The 27,747-nt window shown below is 44.3% G+C and overlaps 1 protein-coding gene across 5 annotated transcripts in view; it reads left to right on the forward strand.

Annotated features, from left to right (window-relative positions):
* The first annotated feature begins 990 nt into the window (after positions 1-990).
* LOC147021475 (tyrosine-protein kinase Fer-like) overlaps positions 991-27,747 on the forward strand; it is a 55,877-nt gene continuing 29,120 nt past the window's right edge. For 2 of the 5 annotated variants that reach the window (XM_085891434.1, XM_085891438.1), the window contains exons 1-3: positions 991-1,149; positions 1,613-1,821; positions 19,312-19,482. In XM_085891434.1, the coding sequence (XP_085747560.1) occupies positions 1,615-1,821; positions 19,312-19,482 (378 nt within the window). In that variant the 5' untranslated portion in view covers positions 991-1,149; positions 1,613-1,614. Of the gene's footprint in view, positions 1,150-1,223; positions 1,464-1,612; positions 1,822-3,192; positions 3,307-19,311; positions 19,483-27,747 lie in introns of those variants that run through there. The other 3 variants (XM_085891437.1, XM_085891435.1, XM_085891439.1) reach the window with 3 other exon arrangements.

The raw sequence follows: 27,747 nt of genomic DNA on the forward strand, positions 1-27,747 counted from the left end.
AATTGCGAACTCCTTGCTGCCACATTCAGGCGCAAACGTTAGGCCTGTCCAGCCAGTTCGTGAAAGACTTGTGCTCAGCATACCCACCGAGATGCTGATGCAAACTTATTAGGGAAACGGAATAAGGAGCAGCAAGTCGGTCCTCTAAGCTCAATTTCATCTACTTCATCACTAATTGGTGATGAACGAATACAGGTCGGGATGGAAAAAAAAGTAGTGGAGATGACATCCCTGCATCTGGAGACTATCAAGGTGTTCCATCTTGTCGTTTTATAAAGAGTATTGTAAAAATATCATACTGCATCCTTCGATGTGTGTCCAAGATGGTGAAAGGTCAAAACTCAGACAATATAATGACCAATCAGCAATTCCGTTATGTCTGCAGACATGGACAACGGTTGTCTCAGTGTCGACGGGTTCAGCAGGTGGATAAAGTGTCTGCAGATATGGACAACGGTTGTCTCAGGGTCGACAGGTGAACCAGGTAGAGAAAACCGTCTGCAGACATGGACAACAGTTGGCTCACCGTCGACAGGCGCATCAGGTGGACAAACGAGAAGAGAAAGCTGGGCAGGATTAGCACCAACAACCTCGTGCACACCTCCTCTTAATGTACACAGTTTCCCTTTTTTCAAACCCTCCTCTTAATAGCACACACACCTTATTGCAAAGCTTAATTGTGCACACCTTGTTTTCACACATCGTCATTTTGCAAATCTTTAAGAATATGCTCTTAATGCAATCCCTCTTCTTTTCAGCACAGCATTTCCTTTCATGCACACCTTTCGGGGCACAGTCTTCTTCCTTTTTTTCCCACGCACACCTTTTGTTCATCTTCTCTGTCTCCCTCCAACACTGAGGGTCATGACACCTTGTTGCACACCCTCTTTTTGATCACTTCCTTTTAGTGCTTCCCTTTTCTGAGCGCTTTCCTTTCCCCCTCCCTCCCTCCCTGCATTTACTGTCCCTCCGCCTCCGCCCAATGGCCTATGACGTCCCTTCGACTCGGCACGTTTCCGCATTTAGGGGAAGTGAGAGGGTTGAGCAGACAAGAGAGACTCACATGAGGAGGTTTTTTTTCTTCCTTTATTAATTCTCTTCTAATTCCAGTAAAACCGATCGTCGCCAGGTGCCCGCCTATTGCCGCAGGTACGGGGGCCAGGGCTTGTGCGAGATGCGCCCTCCGGGCCGGAACAATACACTGAGATGGGCAAGGAAGGAAGGAAGGGCTTGAGGGCTGGCTATGCGTGTGGGGAGTTACTTTTGAGTGGTGGTGGTGGTGGTTGGGTGTGGGAAGAAAGAGTCGAGTCGCCCGACCTTGGTGTCTCGTGCGGTGTTTTTGTCTGGGGGTGCTGCTTTGGTGAAGAACGCTGAAAAGTGAGCACAGGGTACAGTAAACCTGGTACAAATGGTGACGTGTTGAGAACCGAGCTATCAGGACAGGAAGACACGGTGTATCTGAGGTGGGGAGAGAATGGATCAAGTCAGGGATGGAGGGACGTAGGGTGTTTGTGCTGGTTTGGGAAGACTAGGGTGTTGGACAAGGAGTGCTCAGCGTCTTGGTGAGGTTATTGTGCTGTCACTGTCACTTTGCTGTGTTCACCAATTGCAGGCATGGGCTTCGGGCAGGATCTCCAGCAGTCTGGAGATGCTCTCAATCGACTCCAGGACTTGGAGCTGCATATGCTGGAGACTGTCCGGCGCTGGATCACCGCACGCACCAAGAGTGACCGCGAGTACAGCACCTTGCTCCAGCAGATGTGTACACAGGCTGAGAAGGCACAGACTGGAACGACTGATTACATTAGCCAGGTGTCCAAGGTAAGACCAAGTGGAGGATGGTTATATGCCTCTCGATAAGACCTTATTTATTCGTATGCAGCCTTTGGCTGTTTGGCTACATCATTTTCTGGGTGGGGGTCTGGATGTGCCACTGATGCAATGCCCCTATGTACATATGTATATATATATAGAGGTCTGTACACATTTGAATAATATACATGTCATGTGATCACTTCACATCCAGCTCATTACCCATCTCAGAAACCGACTCAGCAGTTTACACTAGAGCAGGTCCTGGGTCTTGATTGTCCTGAGATGAGCCATTCTTCATTCCCTCTTTTGTGTTGACTCTCTTTCCCATGTGACGATGGAATTTACTGCTGCACAGACAAAAGAGAAGTTGCATCGGTAGCAATCAGCCTTCCACCGGAATAGCTTTCCATTCGCTCATTGAGGAAGCAGGCACATTATCTCTTGACTTTTTTGTTTTTCCTTCCTTATTGTGGGTTTATGGTCAACTTGCTGTAGATTTCCAAAATTGCTACATTGTATTTACCCAACTTGCTCCACTGATCCGTGGACAGCATGGTGATCATTACAGCCCTGGCAGGATGGTGCAGATGTAGCACACTTATTTTGATCCACATAAGTGTGAGTTCGATTCCCGACCTGACAATAAAACTGTCAGATTGATATTTTGCATGCCATTGCATCATTGATCACGCCGTACCGCGGAGGGGTGTGAAGCTGGAAGACATTGAAGATCTCACGGTGTCATTCGCGAAGGGTAGGCGAGTTATCTTCGGTACCCTGTATAAGTTATAATTGCCTGACCAGATCAACTCCAATTGAACATCAGGTCTAGTCCACCAGTTGGACAAAGAGTGAGGAAAATAAAAGGTTTCTCTGGGCAAACCCACAAGAACTTTGGAATAATAGTAGGAGTCGTAGTTAGTGACATTTGAATTTGGAATTTTAGTTTTACAAGTTAAGTGTTCAGATAGGAACCCTAAAATTGTATAAAATAATGCTGTAATTGTGAAACAATTAGGTCCCTCCATCACCATCTCCCTGTAATATAATATGCATGAACGCCAAAGTTAATTTTAATGACTGCTGTTAGAAAAGGTTTTCCATGTGTGAAGTTTTTCACTTATCAGAAGTTTTTCAGGTGTTTTTGGATGATGGACTTGCATGTGACACTCCCCAAAGCATTCCATACATGTCTGGTCATGTTAACTTGGATCCAGCAATTATTCCTGAAAGTACAGTGACCTGATCTTAATCTGATTTTCAAATACAGCACCAACTTCCCTGTATGGGAATATGAGTTGGCCATGGGATCAAAAATGATATACAGCACGATATCTCAAGAAGTTGTGGACGGATTTGGACGAAACTTGGTGGACACGTTTGGCATGTGACATGGAAGTGACTGGCTACAGCACCTTTCTCCAGCAGATGTGTACACAGGCTGAGAGGGTACAGACTAGAATGATTGATTACATTAGCCAGGTGTCCAAGGTAAGACAAGCCTGAAACTTTACATGCATACTAAGAAAGCTCCAAGAAAGTGAAAGGCGATTTCATGGGCGATTGATTCAGTTTTGGTGAAGATCCATTTCCGGATCTGAGAATTTTTTTAAGTGATTCTTCACCATTGAGAACATTCACCACCAGAACATGGCTTCGACGTTTCCGCGAGCAATTTAACCGGAGGCCATGCCCTCTTCACCACATCTGGTGATCTACTACCAAGCAGAACATATAGAATCAGCACCGGCTAACAGAGCAAATCGGGTGGGGTACAACTTCCCGTCAAACTACACTTGCACACCACGTAAGACCAATGAAGGAAAGGGCAACCAAGAGAGATTTGAAATAACAACCAATAATTATTTATTTACACACACACACAAGCAAACAATCATTTAAAAGTGAGTAGTTATCGGCAAAAGGCATAAAATAACAGATTTTAACCCCAACACGTATTCTTATGCAATCTTATTTCCACAAAAGACATATGGCCATCATTCAACCCGTGGAGAAGAAGACAAGAAGAACTGAGAAGAAAAAAAGTACGTAGTGTGGGGTCGACTCCTTCCCTCACCTCACGCAGCCCAACGGGACTGTGCCAGTCCAAATATATTGTGGGAGGGGAAAGAATGGGAAAGATGGGCAGTGAAGTAGCAATGACACATGAAGCTGCATTTCTGATGCGTACAGAACAATAGGCAAGTCCTCGCTGGCATCCCCAGTATGCCCACGGCAAGCAGCTCACACATGAGCATCTTTCTGTTCCGTGCGCTCCCGACAGCAGCTCTAACAAACGGGCAAATTCCTCTCTGACTCTGAGGTGTCTCAGGTATGCCGACGGCAAGGATCTCTGTTTCCTCCTACAGGAAAGTTCACAGGAATGCTGTTTCTCGTGCATTCTGCCCCCTCAAGCTACTTAAGCTCTGTGTCATCTTCTCCACATGAACCAAGCTGCGTTCTGGGCTTTTTATACAGTACTGCTCACAGGACAAGCTTTGAGGCGGCTCTCCCCGTACACACCCTATGCTTCTTCCTCCTCACTGGATCTCCGGACAAGCTTTTAGGACATGGAAGAGGACCAGAACATGGCTTTCTCCCATCTCATCTCGTGCAAGCTTGTCTCTCTCATTGGTCCACATCTGATGTGGGTGGGTTGTATGATGCAGTTTGTGGCTAATGCCGCTGTTTCTGAGGGAACTTTCAGTGCAGCTCTCACCCCTCCCCTCACTCACGAAAGATGCAGAAGGTGCCCCGCAGCCCCTCCCTGCGCGTGAACCTTCCAGTCAACAGTGTGCACTGTATTATGTATGCAAGATGTGCCGCACTTTGTTACGTATGGGAAAAGCGTTGCATTTCGTGCCACGGACATGCATGTGAGAAGGGACAAAGTCCAATGCGGTGAATGTAATCCAATCGGCCCGAAGGATTAATGACCAAAGACGAACCAAGGGAAGACCGACGGGTTGCGGGGTTGAAGGGAAGACCGATGGGGTGAAGGAGGGATTGTTGAATTGAAGTTTGATGAAGGGGATTATTGGTGTATTGAGAAAGGCAGACAGGGGAATTGACTGATGGGGTGAAGGAGGGATTGGAAGTAGCAGAGGGTTTGGAACGGACCGATGGAGTGAAGGAGGGATTGTTGAATTGAAGTTTGATGAAGGGGATTATTGGTGTACAGTCATGCGCCACTTAACGACGGGGTTACGTTCTGAGAAACGCGTCGTTAAGCGACGTCGTCGTTGTGCGAACATCTTTTCTTTTTTTTTCGTTTTCGAACATCGTACTTACACAAACCTCGACACCTAGGCTATATGGTGTAGCCTATTGCTCCTCGGATACAAACCTATACAGCATGTTACTGCACTGAATACTGTCGACAATTGTAACACGCATCCAAGAGAGACGAAAGACACGTTAGTTTTACCTTTGTGCTGTTCATGTCGGCCATCGGTGTTATTAGCAGCAGCTTACAATCTCCTCTCGCATCGATTATAGAAAGATGAATAATTAGCGTTTGAATTTTATAAATACGTTATCATTGCATCGATGTTATAATTTATAAATGAAGAAACGAGCTCCTGTCAATTGTGATATCTATTTTCGGAACAGTGCGATTGTTTTAACAACATGAAAAGCTTCACCAAAAATAAATTTGTGTTTTAATGTCGACAAAGAACAACGATTTATTCGCGGAATTCTTCAATTCAAAGGTAATTTACTTGCTCGACGGTAAACGTGGAAACATTGGTTCAGTTTGAAAGCCGATTTCCTTGAATCCCGATTTAGCACGATCCTGTTTTTTTCGCGATGACATTTTAAGGACCTCAACGATCGCATTATAACAGGGCACTGTTGTTTATTATCATTATGAGGTATTATGTACTGTACAGTGTACATAATTGTATGTGCTATTTTTGTACGAGGCGACATCACTCGGCGATAGGAATTTTTCAGTAACATTTTTTTTCATCTTTTTTTTTTCAGAGCTGGCAGATCCGTCGTATATGCGATCCGTTGTTGCCCGGAACGTCGTTAAGCGGCGCATGACTGTATTGAGAAAGGCAGAGAGGGCAATGGACTGATGGGGTATTGAATGAACGATTGAAAGGAGTGGGGGGGGAAGACATCCTACTGGGGAAATCCAAACTAACCTCAATGCATGCTACCCCCAAACCCTTAGACAATGGGCAAAGGTCTACCTACACGGAGACTATTAACATAACATCCTCGGGTTTCCTATGTGTCTAAGTATGCTCTCCCTTAGGGTGCATTTCCAAAACCATCACAATATATACAGTGCCTTCAGAAAGTATTCACATCCCTTAGACTTTTGTCACATGTTGTTATGTTAGAGTTTGAATTTGAAATGGTTAAAATTTAAATTTTTTGTCACCAATCTACACAAAATACCCCATAATACATCCATTGGGACCATACTCTGTGCAGAGCGTTGGTGCTGCCTCAGCAGTCTCCTTGGCCATTGGGTACAATCCTGGCATATACCAGCAAGCAAGCTAACACAGTGTACCAGCAAGCTGGCACTCATTTTGCCAACCTCAGAAGGATGATGAGCAGAGTCAACTCCACCTGTTATTAATTCAACAGCCAAGGGGGATTTGAACTCAGGATCCTCAGATCCCAAGCCCACCACCCGAACCATTAAGCCAACACCAGGCATACCCCATAATGACAAAGTGAAAACATGTTTTTAGAATTTTTTATAAATTCATTAAAAACGGAAAGCTTAAATGTCTTGCGTCATTAAATATAGAAAGTGTAGAAGCTTAAATTACCAGAGCTGAAGCTTAGAGGAGAAGGAAATCATCCTCCATTGCAAAGCATATTCTGTGCATGAAGCATGAAGGGACTAACGGTAAAGGAGAAAGATTCATGAACCAATTGAAACAAACAAATTGAAACAAAGGCCGAAAGAGTTCCACTCAGAAAATTCACTGCAGTCGCTTCAATTATCCAAAGATAATTGACCCAGGAAAGAATAAAGGAAATAACTGACAAAGCAAGACAGCAAACAATTGAAGACATAAATCAGATGACCCAAGAAGAGCGACTCAGTATCAAAAGGAAAATCTGGACAAAGAAGGAAAAATGGACGTTACTATGGGCAATCGAAATTGCCAGATGGAACGGCGTTAGGAAAGAAAGTGCAAGCACTTGGGAATGAATAATCCAAAGATTATGCCCCGATAAAGGTAATTTTAATGGGGCATCACAAAACTCAAAAGAAAAACAATATCCTGAAACAGAAATTATTCACAGAGGAGGAACTAAGAATAAGAGATGAACAAACTGAAGAGGCAATAAGAAATGACTGGTCACCTATAAATGGTGACCCACCACCAATGGTGACCCACCACCAATGCCACAATGGAATGAGGGACATACGTTTGGGATGAGATTCCCAGAGTACAAACTCCCGAGGAAAAGGAACAACCGACACAACTTACTGGTGCTACACCGAAAATAGAACAACAAAGGAAAGCAGAAATATATGAGATTTCAAATTTAATCACACTAACAGACACAGAAAATGGGCAACTGATTGGAGGATTGAATGAAGAAACAAAACTGAAAACTCCACAACAGGACCAGAGAATGACAAAAGAAAATGCCACAGCAGCACCCGTAGAGTTACAAACTCAGTTCAAACTAGAAGGGCACTCGGTAGGGCACGTATCCCCACCACTTAATACCTGATCCAGGAGAACATATCGGGCCCAATACATTTTTGAAATATCATTTTAAAAAATCGTTTTTGGCCTTATTTCAGGAAAATATATCCTGCACACAAACAAACAGACAAGGAGGGGGTGAAAACATAACCTCCTTCACCTTCGGTGGTGGAGGTAATAACACCTTCGCAAACAAAACAAATAACAGCAACAAGGATAGATCACAATGAGGAGAATAATAAACAGAATGAATAAGAGGAAGAGGAGGTTGACAATGAATAGCATTGGCAAGAAGATGAGCTGGCTAATAAAATGGAGGAAATTAAATTAATATCACCCAAGCAAAGACCACATCTCCACCGAAATTAAACAACAATAAACAGTTGAAGATACAAGTAAGGAGAATAAACCAAGCAGTCGTTTAAATGCTCCCAGAATCACCTAATTTCAGAGAAACTAACGATGTGAGTTTTTCAGCAGCATTGTATGTCCAAGAGACAATAACAGGTGAACAACAACACAAAAATATCGATCTGATATTCTGACCAGAAACCAAACACCACCATGAAAACAGAGACTTCAGAAGCAGAGAGACTGACTGAGGGTGGAAACGGGACAAATGGAACAATCAAGACAGGAAACAGAAGTTCAAAGCTCATGAAATGAATCAGCTCAAGAAAAAGAAAAATGCAACATAAAAAACAATGGATTAGAACCATTAGCTCCTCCTAATAAACTCCAAATACAACAGATAGCAGGGAAAATTATTTTTTTAAACTGAGGCCAACAACAGAAGAAATCAAAATCACCAGTTTGAAAACAACTCAAAAAAGTTCTACCGAGAGCTAAGAAAACAGAAACAAAATGTGACGACTCCCCCTCAAGAAGGTGACCGAGAAAAATTTTGGAAAGGTATATTTGAAGACCTGATCTCTCAATGTTTTGCACATTATATACATATACAACAACATATAACCTGGTGTTGGCGTAGTGGTTAGGGTAGCGGCTTGGGATCCAAAAGGTCCTGAGTTCAAGCCCCGTTGGCCACTTGAATTAATACATACCAGGAGGTTGACTCAGCCTGTCATCCTTCCGAGGTCGGCGAAGTGAGTACCAGTGTACTGGGCCCGGTGTATGCCCCGGTTAGAATAGGTGCACAATATCCCTGTGTCGTAAGAGGCGACCAGGGTTGTGTCAGGAAGGGCATCCGGCGTAAAACCTGTGCCAAATCATTATGCGGATCATAATGGATGATCCGCTGTGGCGACCCCTAACGGGAGCAGCCGAAAGAAGAAGAAGATATTTGAAGACGAAAAATAACACAACAAAGAAGCAGATTGGATTTAACACTTGGAAAATAAAAGGCAACAGTTGCAGGAAATGCACCCACTGACAATTGACGAAGAAAAAAAAAAATAGAAAACATCTCGCACAAGCGCCGAACTTCAAATGCCCAGGCCTGGATGGGATTACAAACTACTGACGAAAGCAACTACATGCTCTCTACCTTCACTATGCCAGAGCATTGAACGAACTCATCCTAGGGAAACAGCCAATGGATGAATGGTTCACAGAAGGCAGCACTCTTTTAACCCTGAAATCTAAAGAAACCCATCTATCAAACAAATATCGACCAATAACATGCCTCCCAACAACACACAAACTTTGAACAGGTATAATCACCAATGAAATGGGTGACCATCTCACTCAACAAGGAGCTTTAAAGGCAGAGCAGAAAGGATATCAGAGAGGATGCTATGGAACAATATATAATTTATTGTAAAAAAAAAAAATACTCGAAAACTGCAAGCTCCGACAAACAACTCATCCACAGCCTGGATCGATTACAAAAAGCCCTTGATAGTGGCTCACATTCATGGATTATAAAATGCATGCAAGTGTACAAAATTGACCCCCAAAATAGTCACACTGATTGAGAAAGCAATGACACTCTGGAACACAACTCTGATACAACCTCAATTGGAAAGAAAGATTGAAATCCCAGGAGTAATTACACGACGTGGTATCTTACAAGGTGACAGTCTTTCCACTCTGACTCTGAGGGACACTGACAGATACAGAACGGCGGCCTCCTTGGGATAACATGAGGCCATCCCTTCGGGTGTGTGCCTGGAATGTCCTATCCCGAAGAGAGGGAGGATGATCACCTGTCTCTGTTAACATCTGAGCTCAAGCGTTTGGACATCGATATTGCAGCACTCTCTGAGGTTCGGAGACTGGATTGCGGTGAGATAATGGTAGGTGGTTACACCTACTATTGGTCTGGTCGCTCTGATGGTTACCATGTCCAAGGAGTTGCTATAGATGTGTTCAATAAGCTGACTCCAATGATTATAATTGAGGTAACACCGGTCAACGAGCAGATTATTAGGATAAGGATTCGTCACTCCTTGGGTGTCATTTCCCTGGTCTCTGTTTATGCTCCGAGTGAGGCGAGTGATCTCACCGTGAAGGACGCATTCTATTCCACGCTCGAGTCTGTGGTTGATCAGTGCCCCAGGCGAGATACTCTTCTAGTCTTGCGGGATTCCAATGCATCGAGTGGAACTAATAGGGATGGTTATGAGACGTGTTGGTCCCCATGGGCCAGGAACTGTGAACCTGAATAGTACTAAGTTCCTTGACTTTGCAAGAAGTCATGGACTTAAGGTGGTTGGTTCATGGTTTCAGCACAGAAGCTCATCGCTATGCTTGGTATTCCAAAGCGGCAGAGGAGATTGACCATGTGCTCGTTGATAGTTGCTGGAGGATGATCCAGAACTGCAGGATCTACCGGAGTGGTCAGTTCCTCAATTCCGACGACAGGCTTGTGACAGCAACTTAAATCCAGGAGAACGGTACTATCCCAGCCTCGGGTGGATGCTGGCAAGCTCAAAGATGAGAGGATAGCTGAGGAGTTTGTGAACAGGCTGAGTGGGGATTTGGGGGGTCTGGATGCTTTGGTAAATCCTGAAGAGTTATGGAGTGCCTTCAAGACCACCATCCTTGATGTTGCTGATGGAACTCACTGTGGGGTGAATAAGAATTTTGTCTCTCGGAACACTGGATACCATTTACCAGAGTTGCTGGGTCAGGCTTAATGGCAGAGCTGAGCTGTACAGGGAGTTGAGGCATAAAACTGTACGTGCACTGAGGGTGGACAAGGAAGCCTATGTGCGAGGAATCTGTGTGTGGCAAGAGCATCACCTGTGGTCAAGTGATTCTCGTCCCGCTTACAGGGGAATTCATGCATTGTGTTCCTCCAAGCCCATCCCTCGTTGTACACTGCAGTTATAGAGGAGGGTGGTAAGCTCTTGACAGAGGAGTCCAAAGTGAAGGCCCGCTGGACCGGTTACTTTTAGCGGCTGTACCAGGCTGATCCATGAGCTGTCGAGTTGGATGTCAGGGGTGTTACTATCCCTATTGCTGACCCTCCAATCAACTGTGATCCACCTTCATTTGTAGAAACACAGGCTGCGGTGAATCGGTTGAAATGGGGTAAAGCTCGAGGGATCTGTGGTATCCATGCTGAACTTTTCAAGGCTGGTGAAAATGCTGTACTCATGTTGTTGCATGCAGTTTTGTGCTCTGCCTGGAACACAGGCATCACCCCAACTGACTGGAAGAGGGGCCTTGTTATCCCTCTCTGCAAAGGGAAGGGTGATCGCCAGGACTGCAAGAACTACCAAGGGGTGACGCTGCTCTCAGTGCCGGGCAAGGTCTTTGCTCGGATAATTAATGATCGGGCTCGCCACCATCTGCTTGAGCACCAGCTCCCAGAGCAGTCAGGCTTTACAACAAAGAGGTCAACGATTGACCGTATCCTTGCTCTTCGGGTCGTCGCCAAACGCACACGAAAGTTTCGGCAGGGGCTGCTTGCAGCCTATGTTGATCTCTGTGAAGCATTCGATTCAGTGAATTGGGATGCCTTTTCGAGTATTCTTGGTCTTTGTGGGGTGCCACCAAAACTGATCAATCTGATGTCTGAACTATACTCTGGTACTGAGAGTGCTGTGAAATGTGGTGATAACATCTCCAACTTATTTCTAGTTGTTACTGGAGTTCGTTTGGTGTGTACTGGCCCCCACACTTTTCAGCACTTGTATGGACTGGATTCTGGGGAGGAAGCCAGACATCAAGCTGCGGTGCATCATTTGGGAATGTCAAGATTTCTGACCTTGATTTTGCAGATGATGCAGTCATCTTTGTGGAGACTGGATATCCTTTTGGGAGCCCTCGAGGTGCTGAATGAGGAGTTGGAGCCGCTGGGATTACGGGTTTTCTGGGTCAAAACTAAGATTCAGGCTTTCAATGACATCTTGGATGCTGCTATCTGACTAAAAATGACCAAAGAAACAAGAAAGGTGACACACCTACTGTACATGGATGATCTAAAACTCTTCTCACCAAATGATAAGAAATTGGCAGATCAACTGAAACTCATAAAGCAGTACTTGGAGGACATCCAAATGGAGTTTGGTCTTGACAAATTTGCCAACTTCACATTTGTACAAGGAAAAACAAAAAGAACAAACAACATCTCAATCGATCAAAGTACAACAATACAAGAACTAGAAAATGAAGCATCCTACAAATACCTCAGAATAGAAGAAGGCCCCCAAGTACAACACAAAAAAATGCGTAAAATAATCAGTAAAGAGTACCTCTGCAGAATAAGACGAATTCCGAAGTCATCCCTCTCTCCAAGAAACAAAACTAAAGCTATAAAACAACTTGCATTACTGGTATTCCAATATAGCTGTGCAATTACAAACTGGCCACAATTGGAGATCAACAATTTAGACATCAAAACAAGGGAACTTTAACTATTCACAATATATTCTACAAAAACCAATTCATGCCGAGGTTGTATTTACCAAGACGAGAACAAGGAGGCAGTATGATGGAGCTTAACCAAGTGCACAGAAAAATGTGTGCACGACTTGCGGAGTATGTGAAAACACTCAACAGATTATTGGATGATATTTGTATAAGAGAAAGAAAAAAACATACCAGAAAAGGGATCCTTAATTCATTTAGCAACAAATTTACAAAAACAAATGCAAATGATGGATACTATATAGGAAAACGAAACAGAAACCAACACAGCCCCAATGATTGCAAAGAAAAAAAAAAGAAAATTATAAAAAGAAATATCAGCAGTTATACTCCAACAAATGGAAGAATGACAAAAGAGCAAGAATATATATGTATAAAAAAAAAGAGTTTGACAGGATACGGATCGACAAGGAAGGTTCTTTGGATTGGCTAAGAAGAGGTCAAATTTGTTGGTATGGAGAACGAGTCATCATCAATGCCCAAGACCAAGGACACGACACTAATGCCTTTAAGAAAATGGTGGGATTGAGTCAATCAGACAACTGCAGGTTTTTTGGAGAAGAAACAGAAAGTATCAGTCACCTCCTCTCGGAATGTAAAAAAATCATGTCGGAACAGCTGTACACAGAAAGACACAACAGCATTTGTAGAATAATCCACTGGCACATCTGTAAACATTTCAACATCCCAGTCCTAGAACAATCATGGAAACACAAACCAAATCTCATCCTTAAAAATGAACAAATAATGCTCACGTATGACAAGATGATTCCATCAAGTGTCGACATTGCAAACAAAGCATTGTGCCTAGACAGAGTACTCAAACACAACCAGAGAGTTGGTGTCAAAGCCACCCAATGCTCGCCTGTTTATACATTTATCATTTTTAAAAGACTAGTCTAATCATATTTTTTTATAAAGCATTGCAGTGAAGTCTGATCCAAATAATTTTAAAGCAATATATGTATTTGTATATTGTAATCAGTTAAAAATAGTGTGGTAGATAAAAACATTAGAAAGGAAATAACTTGCACCAAAAACTTTAACATTTTCACGCTCACGCTATTGTTGACGCTCACGCCGGGGGTATCGCTATAGCTCTCTGTTCTTCGAACAGGCGAGCTAAAAAAGAAAATTCGGCATTGTTGATCGAGGTTTCAGTTTCCATTAACTAAGAACTAAATGCCACAGAAATCAGGAAAATGACAAGATTCCAGGATCTCAAAAATGAGGTCGAGGATGTGGAAATTGAAGAAAGCTCAAAATGTACCAGTGATAGTTGGAGCTACAGGAATGACAAAGAAAAGCCTTACTGAGTACTTAAAAATCATTCCCAGGAATATGACTACAAACGAGCTACAAGTGGAGGCTGTCAGAGGTTCAGTGAATATTTTGAAAAGAGCCCTTGGAACGAGGTTATGAGAACGAAACTTCACAGTTTGGCTCATGAATAATGATGCTTTACCAAAAAATAGGGGGTAGAGGTTTTGAGTTCTGGGATTACTTCCTCCCACCTCCTGAAACCCGCAAAATGGAGATAATAATCAACGGGAAAATTATAATTTTTTCAGACCAAAAAAAAAATGAACCGGGGCAATGTATTGGCAACAGGGTGTTGAGCCGCAAGATTGGTCTGCCTCGATCGGTCCCGAAAAAACAAATTCTTACCTGTTAGGAAATGTGATAATTTGGAATTTGACATGATTCTACATAGGATCATAGAGTCTGGCAGTGCTCCATATGGAGGGATAATGTGGGGAAATGGCCACCCATTCAAATGTGGACACAATGATAGGCTTACAAACTACTATAGAGTGAAATGATAAGCATTTAAAAGCCATACCTTTTATTCTCGAGCGTTTTCTGAACTACCAAGACTGAAAAGGAGCCAGAATACATCACTAAAGTACCACAACGGGAGATCGCTAAAACATAAATTTGTACTTCTTCTTCTGCTTCTTCCCCACTCAAATCAATGTAAAACCGTAGCCAAACCAACCTCAGTAACTGCTGAAGCAATGATGGTGATTTCAACGTGAGGAAGTTACTTTGTTTCTGGGCTAGTGCACACAACCTCAAATTTGAAAATATATAAAACATTAATCGTTTTATTTGGAGAAGAAATTGAACATAAATGTGGACTCAACCAAACCAGGCCTGGATCATGGGAGGTGGGAAGATGGACAGAACATTTCCAAAAACAATACATATCCAAACCATACCCCAAACCAACTGAAACAAGTATTAAAACAATTTAACAACATCGATGAATTTAGTCCATTCCAAAATAACAAAATATATAAAACATGAAGAATTTTAGAACTTAAAAAATTGTAGAAACAAGAAAAAAAAAACTTTTAAAGAAAATGTAAAAAAACAGTGATGAAATCTCAAAAACAAAAAAGGTCGGAATGACACCACATTGCGATACCACAATACAACACCACAATCCTCTTATGGATTACTATCATGACACCTTTTAACATTTTTCTTTTGTTGTGGGATTGTGATGGATGAATAAGAATGAAAAAGAAGAATAACAATCAAGACTGACGCATTACGATGCCACAATACGACAGACACCACAATCCTCTTCTGGTTTAGCAATACAATATATTTTGACGTTGTCCCATCATGCTGCCTTCCTTTCCCCTCACGTTGTCTTCCCTTCCCCTCACACTGCATTCCCTTCCCATCACGCTGCCTTCCCTTCCCATCACGCTGCCTTTCCTACCTCTCCCATCATGCTTACCTTCTCCCAAACCCCCTCCCCTCTCCACCCCCTACAGGCATCTTCATGTGGTCTCCACATGTTGTATTAACGTGCTGTTTTAATGGACTCTATTTCGTTCAATCATGTACCGCAACTGCACCCCCACCTCCCCTGCATCCCCCAACCGCATCCCACCCCCCCTTTCTCAATAAGTGCCAATGCCAATCAAAAGTCCAGAACCACTTTCCCCTTCCCCGCCAATCACCATACCCTTCGCTACCTCCTCCCAAACATCCTCCCCTTTCCCACTTCCTCTATTCACCCCTCCTCTCTCTCCCATCCTTCTCACTCCCACCCCCCCTTCCCAGAGTATATAGCGACATTTGGTGGTGCGTCACTCCTCACCCACCCCCTCCCCCACATTCCTCGCTCTTCTCCCCTTCCTAGATCGCCACTTCTTCACCCCTCAAAGCTCCCCCATCCCTCCTCGCTCCTCCTCCTCACTCCCCACCCCTCCTCTCTCCTTCCCCTCCATCCTCCCTTTCTCACCCTCCCCCCCTCTCTCTCTCTACCCCTCCCTCACCCTACTCTCCCTCTCTCTCTCTTTCCCATCCTCGCTCTGCCTCCTCCTAATACAGTGCAGCACTCTCTCTCTCTCTCTCTCTCTCTCTCTCTCTGGATGTGTCCGGGCGGTGATTATGACCAGCCGATGTTTGTCTCTGGATGTGTCCGGGCGGTGTTTATCTCCGGGTTGTGTTTGTCTCCAGACGTGTCCAAATTTCTTTATCACGGACCCGAGGCATCAAAATACTACATCTATGGAGCAACCGTTTCAATGGGAGAACCTCACTGCCATTAGAGCATTTATATTGCATCAGATGTGGCAATAAATGTAAATTGTTGCTCCCAGCTTGCCAGCTCCACGACAGAGGACACATTTGTATTTTTGACTCCATCCCTACCCAGTTTAGAATCCCGTGTGGGCACGGGCAACTTGCTAGTAAAGCCTAAGTCACATTTGCTCTACGGCTAGGATATGGCTCTACGGCTACGGCTCTACAGATAGGATAGGATACGGCGGCCGTACCTCCCCCCCCCCCGAATTGACAGAAATGTGCGGCGGCCGCAGAGTTCCTGAGGTGGCCTCACGGTGGCCCTACGCCGCATGGCTATCTTTTACAGGCCGTAGGGGTCGCCGTGGAATTATAGCGCGGAGTTATAACTTTTTTTCATTTCTACGTTGGCCGTAGCAATTCGACAAGCCAAGCTGTGACATAGATGTGTTCCACGTCGACCGTACGTAGGGCGTACGGTGGGCTTGCGTTATTCGTGCGGCTGCCGTAGGCTCTTATCAATGAAAAATGAATTTTGCCAACCCCCAAAAAATTACGGCGGCCGCACTATTTCCACGGTCGCCGTAGGGTAGTCCTAAGGCGTCCCTGTGTTCAACGTACGGTGGCCTTGCTGTCTGTGTGACTACCTGCGGGCAACGCAGGGTCGACGTAAGGTTCCCCTACGCCCGCGTGCGTCCTACGTACGGCCTTCGTGGCAGTCTGCTTCGACCGTGCGCTACCGCTAGAGATCGGAGTATAGGTGTTTGCCTTTACTCTGAACTGGTATATTCAGTTATATATATTATAGTTATAGTATATTCAGTTATATATACATATATTCTGTATATTCTGAACTGTTATATTTTTATTTCAGTAAAAAAAGAACTGGTATATATACCCACTCGTTACCGTCCGTCTGGCCGCATGTTCGCCTTAGGGCCCCCTGCGGTCGCCTTGCGGGCACCTTGATGCTACCTTGCGTCTGCCTTGAAAATTCTATGGCCACCACAGGGACGCCCCAAGGTCACCGTGCGACATCAAATCAAAGACCATACGGCACCCCCACGTTTTCGGTCTCCACAATTTCTAAATATACCGTGTGGCTCCTCGAAAAATAAAAACATATGTGACTGCTACATTGTGTGACCGTGGAAATACTGCGGCTGCCCTATAATTGCTAGTGGCCGTAGATTTTGTAGACCCTACGGCCGCCGTGCCAAATGTGACTTCAGCCCAACTTAAAAAAGAAGAGACCTTGTTAGAGACTTCAATTTCATCTGAAATCAAAGGGCATGCAACCTTTCATCTGAAATCACTTGATTACCGCAATAACTTGTGAACTATTGAAGGGATTTCAACCAAACTTTGCAGAATTATGGACAATAAAACAAAGACTAACTGGTTCGATTTTGGGTTTAATAGGTCAAAGGTCATGTGTCCGTTGAAAATAATTTTGCAGACTATAACTCGAGTTGGAAGCATCTGATGTTGTCTCTCTTCTACTTCTTTCTTTTCTTTTTTCACGCTCTCTGTCATGTGACCTTTAATTTTTTCATGCGACCTTTAATTGAGATGAAAACTGAACAGTGGGTTGACATCTAACGTGGGCCGAGGCATATCCATTGCCACATTCGTGTCAAATTCTATTTTATCATTCGCGGCATATGCAAATCCAAATACATGGATAACCTTTTCCCCAATTACTTGTTTATTAATTAGAGTTGTAATCATTGAACACGGCACCGGGTCACGTAATTTACCATCAGTCATTCGTCTCGCATCCCGTTACACGTGTCTGTACGAGGACGCGTATCACATAGCACGTTGAATCGGTGAGTTCATTCTTCATTCAGACATTTAATTGGGGTTTGGGATTAATACTTGCATTTAAATGTGCCATTTCAACAAAAGGAGCATAAATAACATTATCCCATGATCTCAAGGTCACATATTCCTTGAAGGTACATGAGATAAGAATGAGGAGGGTGTACGTGTAGGTGGGATGGACAGGTATCTCAACATTTAATTCTAGAAGGAATAAAATAATGAAGGAATTAGGCATCAAATGTCAGCCTTTACCTTTTATTCCCATCCAAGTGGCATGCAATTTATTCCCATATGGTTTCAATGCAAGTCCAATTTGGATGATTGCACTGATGTGTCTGCAAAGTTGCTTTTTATTGCTCTCTGTTTGACATTGTTTGTTTGAATTTGTTTGGCATTGCCTGTTCGAGGAACAACATGACCGTTGATTTTGAGCCCTTGCAAGAGGCATCGCGGTCATTGTGTACGGTCATGCACTAACCTCACCTCGTCGTATCAGTCGAATGAAAAGTGCATGGATAATCTGCGTTAATTAAAGGATAATGAGTGAAAATGTCAAAAAGGGTATCGTCTTGTTAGGAACTAGAAAAAAATTAAGTTGTTATTTATGAAAAAGGAAAACTTTAAAATAAACTCCTCTCCAAATATTGTACCATTATTGAAGCACAAAATGATGACGTAACAAGGATTGACACGGGGGCCCTGAAAGCACTTCCACAAAGTTGTTCCAAATGGAAGGTACACCATTTATCTTTATTGAAATACGTTTTATTTTACTGCTTCCTTAATTCAACTTGCCATTAACTATATTGCACCGAACCACCCCCGATCCCGCTCAGTTTCGTTCCATCGGACGCACACCGGTTTTCGCTGATTGACTCCCTCACTGTTCAGTTCCATGTTATTGACCTTCCGTCTGTCCTCTGCTATTGCTGTCTTCCATGAGCCTCAAACTCTGTATAAAATTAAATGAAAATCTCGATTCAGTGGCAGCACTGCTGTGAGAAATGCTTGGTGTTGTAGGATAAATAACCTTTCCCTTATACTCCCAGGTTCGATACTCCAGAGCATTGGATTTGCTTCCCTGAAGACATCAGAGTATCATTTTTGGAAACCAAGGCTGGCATCACAAATATAACAAGGATGGATTGATTTGACTGATTAAATAATAACTCGTTCCTCATTGCATTGTCACACAACTCAAATCGAACTTTGTTTGCAGTGACAACCACCTTCCAACCCCCCCTGACCCTCCCTGTCCCTCCTTCACACCTTTCACTTCCCCCTGCTTACTCAGGCTAGCCATGCTCTGTTAACCTTGAATTTAAGTCTCGTTGTGGAAACCTTTGGAATAAACACCAAAAGAGATATATTTTCTGACTAATGAGATGTAAAGAGGTGGCAAATGTGGATCAGAAGATGGCCAAGGTTGTGTCTCTTTGAGAATGCTTTTTGGCCTAATTGGCATTCTAGTCAGCTCTTGGCCCATATTTCTCCAGTCGATTAGTGTTTACCTGTTGTTTCTATTGCTATACATTGACTTCAGGTGTGCGTGTACATGCGTTGGTCAAATATTTTGTGTCTGAATGTGCAGGCATGGACCAGGGTGGTACAAGCCACTGACTCCTTAGCTCGTGCATTGCGTAGCCAGGCTGAGGGTCTGGCTGGACCATTGGGTAAGGTGACCTCGCTTATCCAAGAAAAACAGCAGCTTCGGCGATTCTTTCAGGAAGCGCATCGGGAGCTTGGACAGGAGTTGCATAAGGTACGTAACAGTTCACCAATAAGATGCAGCTTCTTGACTTTCATTTCCTCTGTTGTGCAATCCAGAGGAAATGGCTATATTCTTAACAATCTCCTTGTCTGGCCTCTCCTCCGGCATCAGTATGTTCATGCTGTGTACACTACACTTGCAATAGTCCCATTATGTTTTGACTGGCCCTCAAATCCATGTGTAAATGGATTGTTTTGTGACTTTTTGGTTAAAACCGTGTTGTCCAGGTTCAATGACCTCGAGATTCAAATTTGGTGTTGTCAATTCTTTCAATATCTACTATTTATTTAACCACGCTATTTAAGCACATCCTATTGTGGGATTGGCTGATGAATGTTTTTGGCCCAAATGTTTCATGATTTTCCCAGGAAAAAATGCTGCAGTCAGAACTATAGTGTATGAGAGTACAACTCTCATATACTAAAGTTGGCAGCAGTAGTCATATACGACAGTAGTCTGCAGAAAATTACTACAAGAAAAGAATGATATTTTTGCCTGGGGAACCAGCTGGCTCGGCCTGACCTTCCACTGATGGTGACTGGAATTTGGAATTTGTTCAGGGTTCCGGCAAAAACCTCATCTCTTTTTCATGAAAGACTCCATAGGATCTTGATAATCCACTAACTAATGCAAGCAGATGGGTCATCCAGCTTTACGTCCTTTCAAAGGACGTTTGATGCCTCGTCCTTCAGCTGAAACACCAGAATGGCAATTTATAGCTGTGTCAAGATTGTAACCCAGGCTCGACAGCTCAAAGGCAAGTAAACATACTCATAAATTATGTTTCCAAACACCCAGTTTGTCTTAATATGCCTGGTGTTGGCTTAAAAGTAAGGGTGATGGGTTTGGGAACCTAGGATCCTGAGTTCAAATCCCACTTGGCTGTTGAATTAATATCAGGTGGGGTTGATTCCTTCTGTCATATTTCTGAGGTTGACAAAATGAATGCCAGCTTGCTCGTATCCTGTGTCGGAGTGGCGGCCCATCCAGTATTGTGCCCAATAGCCAAGAACACTGCTTAAGCAGCACCAACACTCTGCACAGAGTCTGGTCCCAATGGCTGGATGGACTGTCTTTTAATACCCCAGTTATTCACACAATGATGTCTTTTTGTAATTTGGACAGTTTTAAGTTTTACCTGAGTTCTAAGAAAATGTCAAAAAGCTGTCTTTATCTCTATCTCTGTCTCTGTCTCTCACACTCTCTCTGAATTTGATATATTTGTACTGTGTAAACGTTTTGGTCATTGCAATGATATTAATATTTTAGGGTAAATTCATCACATTATCAAAGATAACAGTCATATGTGTTTATTGTTGTAAACTAACTGCCTTTATAAATGCGTGTGAAACAAAAATGCTCAAGCAAACGAGACTGGCACTCGGTACAGCACATTCCTCCGCCAGGTGAACAGTTTACATTTGTGTCCAACTGATAGGCCGGATCTGGATCCGGACGGAACCAAAATCTAATTATTGGCTTGTTCTTGTCACCTACCCATATCATCCACCAAGTTTTGTCATATTCCATCCACAACTTTTTGAAATAACATGCTGTATATCATTTTTGGCCCCATCTCTCAATGGTGAAAAATCACTTGAATTATTGTGAAAATTCTCGTATCCGGATCTAGATCATCACCAAAATCGAGTCAACACAACCTGCGCACCCTGTCACACACTCAACCTGTCCACCAAGTTTCGTCCAAATCCGACCATAACTTTTTGAGATATCCTGCTCACAGTCAGACAGACAAACAGACAGAGGTGAAAACATAACCTCCGTCCACCTTCGGTGGCAGAGGTCATAACAAGAACAGTGTCATTTTATAGTATCAGTAAATACTTTGTGGGTCTGCCATTTGCCTTCTTGGCTGCCATCACTCTTTTACCTATACTTCCTCTATATGAGTGAAGCACTCTTACAGGAATATTGTGCCACATATCCCATCGTACATTCCACAGTTCTGTTAGGTTAGTTGTGTTCTTATTCTTCTTCTTCGACTCCTTCTTCTCTGTTTCTAGGTTATCCCACATGCCCTTGATGGGACTCATGTCTGGACTCTGGGTGGTCATTCTAACATTGGAGCACATCAGCTGTAACCTTATTCTCCAAATACTATTCTGCTGTATTGGAAGTGTGCTTTCGATCATTATCTTGTTGGAAAATGAATCCTCTTCCGATTGAATTATTTCAACGAGGAACTACATGATGCTGCAGTATTTGCTTGTACTTTTCTTTTGCTCGTGTTCCATTGATTTTAACATGTTTTCCTTCACCAAAAGCTGAGATACAACCCCAGATAGTCACAGAACCTCCCCCGTGCTTAGCAGTACGGTAAACCCTCAAATATCGTAGGGGTTAGGTTCCTGGAAAATGCCACGAGAGTTAAAACCACGATAGTGGAAACCAAGGGCCAATGTGAAAAGGGGGTTCTGTTCCTGGGCTTCGAGAAAATAGAGGAAGATCCACGACAGCCAGAAACAAACACATCACAATTGAAATAAACATGTAAAATATATACATATATATATATATATATATATATATATATATATATATACATATATACATATATACATATATACATATACATATATATATATATATATATACATATATATATATACATATATATATATATATATATACATATATATATATCACGTTCAGGTCAGGTCAGGTATGGGAGCATGTGCCAGAACAGCACGTCGCTGCGTCCACTTTCCGCCGGTACTCCAGGGGCCTCCGTCTGGCCATCCCCCAGGCAGATGCCAGGCCCATCCCCATCTCCTTGAGATGATGGTCAACCTGCTGCAACCATGAGGCACGTGGTCGGCCCACTGGCCTCCTCCACTCATGAGACTCCCTCACTGAGAGAATCTGGTGAGCAGGATCAGCGTCAGGAAAACGAGCCACTTGTCCATACAGCCGCAGCTGACGCTCACGGACTATGCAGGTAACAAATCTCATCCGAGTCTCTCTCAGCAACCGCTCGTTGGACACAAAATCCGACCAGCGATAGCCAAGGATTCTCCGAAGAGACCCGGTACCAAAGGAATTAAGTCTCCGTCTCAGATCCTTGGTCAAAGTCCAAGTCTCGCACCCATAGAGCAAGACTGGAAGTACCAAGGACCTGAAGACTCGGACTTTCGTCCTTCCGCACAGGTACCGGCAGCGCCACACCCCATGATCCAGTGAATCCATGACTCCCCAGGCCCGACCCAGACGTCTATTGACCTCTGACTCGCAGCCAGCAGAGACATGAATATCACTGCCAAGGTAAGTGAATCTATCCACGACCTCAACATCCTCACCACAAACAGACACAGACAGGACAGCAGCATCCAAGATGTCACTGAAAGCCTGGATCTTAGTTTTGACCCAAGAAATCCGTAATCCCAACGGCTCCGACTCCTCATTCAGCACCTCCAGGGCCCCCAAGAGGATGTCTAAAGTCTCCGCAAAGATGACTGCATCATCTGCAAAATCAAGGTCCGAGATCTTGACATTGCCAAACGATGCACCGCAACTTGATCTCTCCGACATCCTCCCAAAAATCCAGTCCATACAAGTGCTGAAAAGTGTGGAGGCAAGTACACATCCCTGATGAACTCCAGTAACAACTGGAAATAAGTCAGAGATGGTACCACCACACTTCACAGCACTCTCAGTACCAGAGTAGAGTTCAGACATCAGATCGATCAGTTTCGGTGGCACCCCACGAAGACCAAGAATCCTCCAGAGGACATCCCGATTCACTGAATCGAACGCTTTACAGAGATCAACATAGGCTGCAAGCAGCCCCTGCCGAAACTCTCGTCTGCGTTCGGTGAGGACACGAAGTGCAAGGATACGGTCAATCGTTGACCTCTTTGGTGTAAAGCCTGACTGCTCTGGACGCTGGTGCTCAAGCAGATGGTGGCGAACCCTATCAAGAATTATCCGAGCAAAGACCTTGCCCGGCACTGAGAGCAGCGTCACCCCTCGGTAGTTGTTGCAGTCTTGGCGATCACCCTTCCCTTTCCAGAGAGGGACAACAAGGCCCCTCTTCCAGTCAGTTGGGATGATGCCTGTGTTCCAGGCAGAGCACAAAACTGCATGCAACGACACGAGTGCAGCATTTCCACCAGCCTTGAGAAGTTCAGCATGGATGCCACAGATCCCTGGAGCTTTGCCCCGTTTCAACTGGTTCACCGCAGCCCGTGTTTCCACAAGCGATGGTGGACCACAGTTGATTCGAGGGTCAGCAACAGGGATTGTAACACCCTTGACGTCCAACTCGACAGCTGGGGGATCAGCCTGGTACAACCGCTCAAAGTAACCGGCCCAGCGGGCCTTCACTTCAGACTCCTCTGTCAAGAGCCTACCATTCTCTGCTCGAACTGCAGTGCTCCGAGGGATGGGCTTGGATGAACGTAATGCGCGAATTCCCCTGTAAGCGGGACGAGAATCACCTGTCCACAGGTGATGCTCTACCCCCTCACAGATTCCTCGCACATCGGCCTCCTTGTCCACCCTCAGTGCACGTACAGTTTTACGCCTCAGCTCCCTGAACAGCTCAGCTCTGCCATTCAGCCTGGCCCTGCGACTCTGGTCAATGGTATCCAGTGTCCCTTGAGAGACAAAATTCTTCTTTGCCCTGCGGTGAGCTCCAAGGCATCCACCCGCAACATCAAGGACGGTGGTCTTGAAGGTGCTCCACAACTCTTCAGGACCCCCCAAAGCACCCAGACCCCCCAAGTGTCCACTCAGCCTGTTCGCAAACTCCTCAGCTACTCTCTCATCCCTGAGCTTGGCAACATCCAGCCTAGGCTGGGATGGTACCATTCTCCAGGATTTAAGGTGCAGCTTTAGAGTTGCTACAACAAGCCTGTGGTCAGTATTGAGGAACTGAGCACTCCGGTAGACCCTGCAGTTCTGGATCATCCTCCAACGACCGTCAATGAGGACATGGTCAATCTCCTTTGCCACACCGCCAGCGTTGGAATACCAAGTCCAGTGATGAGCTTGCGGGCGCTGAAACCATGAACCAGCCACCCTAAGTCCATGACTTCTTGCAAAGTCAAGGAACTTAGTGCTATTCTGGTTCATAGTTCCTGACCCATGGGGACCAACACACACCTCATAACCATCCCTATCAGTTCCAGTCGATGCATTGAAATCCCCCAAGACTAGAAGTGTATCTCGTCTGGGACACTGATCAACCACAGACTCGAGTGTGGCGTAGAATGCATCCTTCACGGTGAGATCACTCGCCTCAGTCGGAGCATAAATAGAGACCAGGGAAATGACACCTAAGGAGTGGCGAATCCTTAATCTCATAATACGCTCGTTGACCGGTGTTACCTCAATTATCATTGGGGTCAGCTTATTGGACACAGCAACAGCAACTCCTTGGGTATGGTAACCATCAGAGCGACCAGACCAATAGTAGGTGTAACCACCCACCATTATCTCGCCGCAATCCGGTCTCCGAACCTCAGAGAGAGCTGCAATCCCGATGTCCAAACGCTTGAGCTCAGATGATAACAGAGACAGGTGATCATCCTCTCTTAGGGATAGGACATTCCAGGCACCCACCCGAAGGGACCGCCTCAGGTTAACCCAAGGAGACCGCCGTCTGGTGGACAACACCTCAGCACCACTCCAACACACTCTCCCGCAATCTGACCCAGGGATGTTACCCGGTGGTTTCCCTCCTATCAAAGATTGGGAGTCCCGAAGGCTTTGCCCCAATCCCGTCATCCGGTGAGCTGCCCTGCGAAGGGAAGCTGCACAGGAGGTACTCCCACGGAGTGGGTTTTCAGATTTTTTTGCGTTTTTGCGTTTTGCGGAATGAAGCGTTTTACGGTGGCCGGAGTGCAAATCCTGCCACCAACCTCCTAATAAGAAGTGACCCAACTGCAGGAGGACGTCCGCAGACACAGTTGGGCACTAGATATGGATGGCCGTTGGCTCACAAGGAGCTCCTCCGCCCTTTGACAGGTTTTGTTTTTAATCCTGCTGGGTGTCCATATCCAAACACCCTCCTCACCAGAAAACCTGGTGGGGGAGACGGTTTAGTCGCCGACAACCCGACCATGGAACAGGTTAGTACAGGTTTACATGGTACCTGTAGCAGGTCACAGATCGAACCTGACCTGACATTAAGCGTTCACATTGAAATAAACACGTAAATAAAATTAATATAGTATAAAATAAACAAAAACACAAGACTTTTTACCTTTTAAGTTTATTATCAGAGTACCCGCCCTCCGGGCAATCTTGTTCCAACCATGCAACATGTTCTTCTGACGCATGCCTTTATTTGGGCGATGCATAGTCAAGTGACATCTTTGGAGGGAAAAATAAATAACCCGGGTTACGTGCATGAAGCAAAAACATACAAACTGCTTATAATTCAAAACACCTCACCACTGGAAAACGTGGGGACAGGAATACTGCACTGTAAATGGTGGAGACTTGTAATACCCTCCCCTACGTGGAGGTGGTGCTACACGATACACATTTACATAGAGAATATGCATCCCCGCCTCACACCACCAAGACCAATGACAAAAATAAAAACACCCCTTTACATTAATTGGGGTTATGCTGATCCTCAGTCAGCAAGTCTGGATGTAATTGGGCCAGAACTGTAGGAAGAGTAGCCTGACAAACAAACCCGCAATCACAGGTCCATGAATTATAGTCAGGATTACAAAACAACGAGGTGGGTGAGGATAAGAACATTACATACTTGCACAGTACCCCACGGTAAATAGGAAAAAATAAAGTTCACACTTCGATTCATCAGACCAGAGTAACTGATTCCATTGTTCAGTCACCCAATATTGGTGTTGCCTTGCAAAAACAGCGGTTGCTTTGCTGCAGCTCTTCCATGGAGACCTGCTGCAATCAACCTTCTGCACACAGTGCTGAATGACATGTTAATGTTCAGGCCTGCTCTCATTTCATTTGTCAGCTGCTGCCTTGATTTTCTTCGATTGCATTAGCCGAATACGTGTGACCTTCCGTTGTGTTAGTGTGTCATTCTTCTTTCAGAGTTTGGATCTTCGCACACTGTTCTGTTGAAAGTTGCTTTCTTGGCACCACTCTGAACCCACTCATAGACTTTCAAGCAAGGGAACAAGCTGATCAAAACTAATTTCACATATTCACTAATTTGTAACTTTTATTGTGTTTTCCTGTCATTCACTTTAATGTATATCTATATGATAAAATGAGCTGTGTCTGTCTGTCTGTTTGTCATGTTATAACTTGAGAACAGATTAACGGATTTTAATTAAACCAACGGCAGTGGATTCAAGGAACTCCCGAGAAGGTTTGCCACACACACACACACACACACACACACACACACACACACACACACACACACACACACACACACACACACACACACACACACACACACACACACACACACACACACACACACACACACACACACACACACACACACACACACACACACACACACACACGATGGAAGGTTTGTGTATGGATGGGTACATGGGATTGATATACGGAGTTTATCTCTAATACACCTACACACACATATACGGAGTCTGCCGAGCGGACACGTAACGCATTGGCTATTATAAAGCTTGCAGTGTTGTTGTGAGAAAATTCCAAGGCTATCTTACGATTTAATAGCTCAGTGGGCTGTCACCACATAAGTGATAAGGTCCTTAAGTAACCTTGGGTTCAAGTTCTTCGTTGTCAGAATTTTTTCACATTAGCCCAACATAGCAATTTATTCCTGTTCATTAAATTTATATATAATTTAACACCACAGAATACAAATCACCTTCATAATACTTCCAAGAACCTCTAGTTTTGCAGTACTTGGACAAGTTATAGAGGGTGCTGTATAACTGCTTCAATCACGTTAAACTTCCAGATTTTTTTAAAACGATCTTTGAAATCATGATTGTATTTAAATTGAAGTAAATATATACCTGAACACTGGATGGAGTATCGTGTTCTATGAACTCTAGTTTGCTCTGAAACCGTGATCCCTTCAAGAATGGGGCCCCACTGATTGTTACCTCTGCCACTGAAGGTGAAGGAGGTTATGTTTTCACTCCTCTCTGTCTGTTTGTTTGTTTGGCTGTTTGCTTGTCTGTTTGTGTGCAGGATGTTTCAAAACGTTGTCGACAGATTCGGATGAAACTTGGTGGACACGTTGGGTGTGCGACAAGGAAAAATTTATTCGATTTTGGTGAAGATCCAAATCCGGATCCGAGA

The sequence above is a fragment of the Eptatretus burgeri genome, chromosome 8 (assembly GCF_056783735.1).
Source record: "Eptatretus burgeri isolate ZD-2024b chromosome 8, Ebu_testis_v1, whole genome shotgun sequence".
Lineage (NCBI taxonomy): Eukaryota > Metazoa > Chordata > Myxini > Myxiniformes > Myxinidae > Eptatretus > Eptatretus burgeri.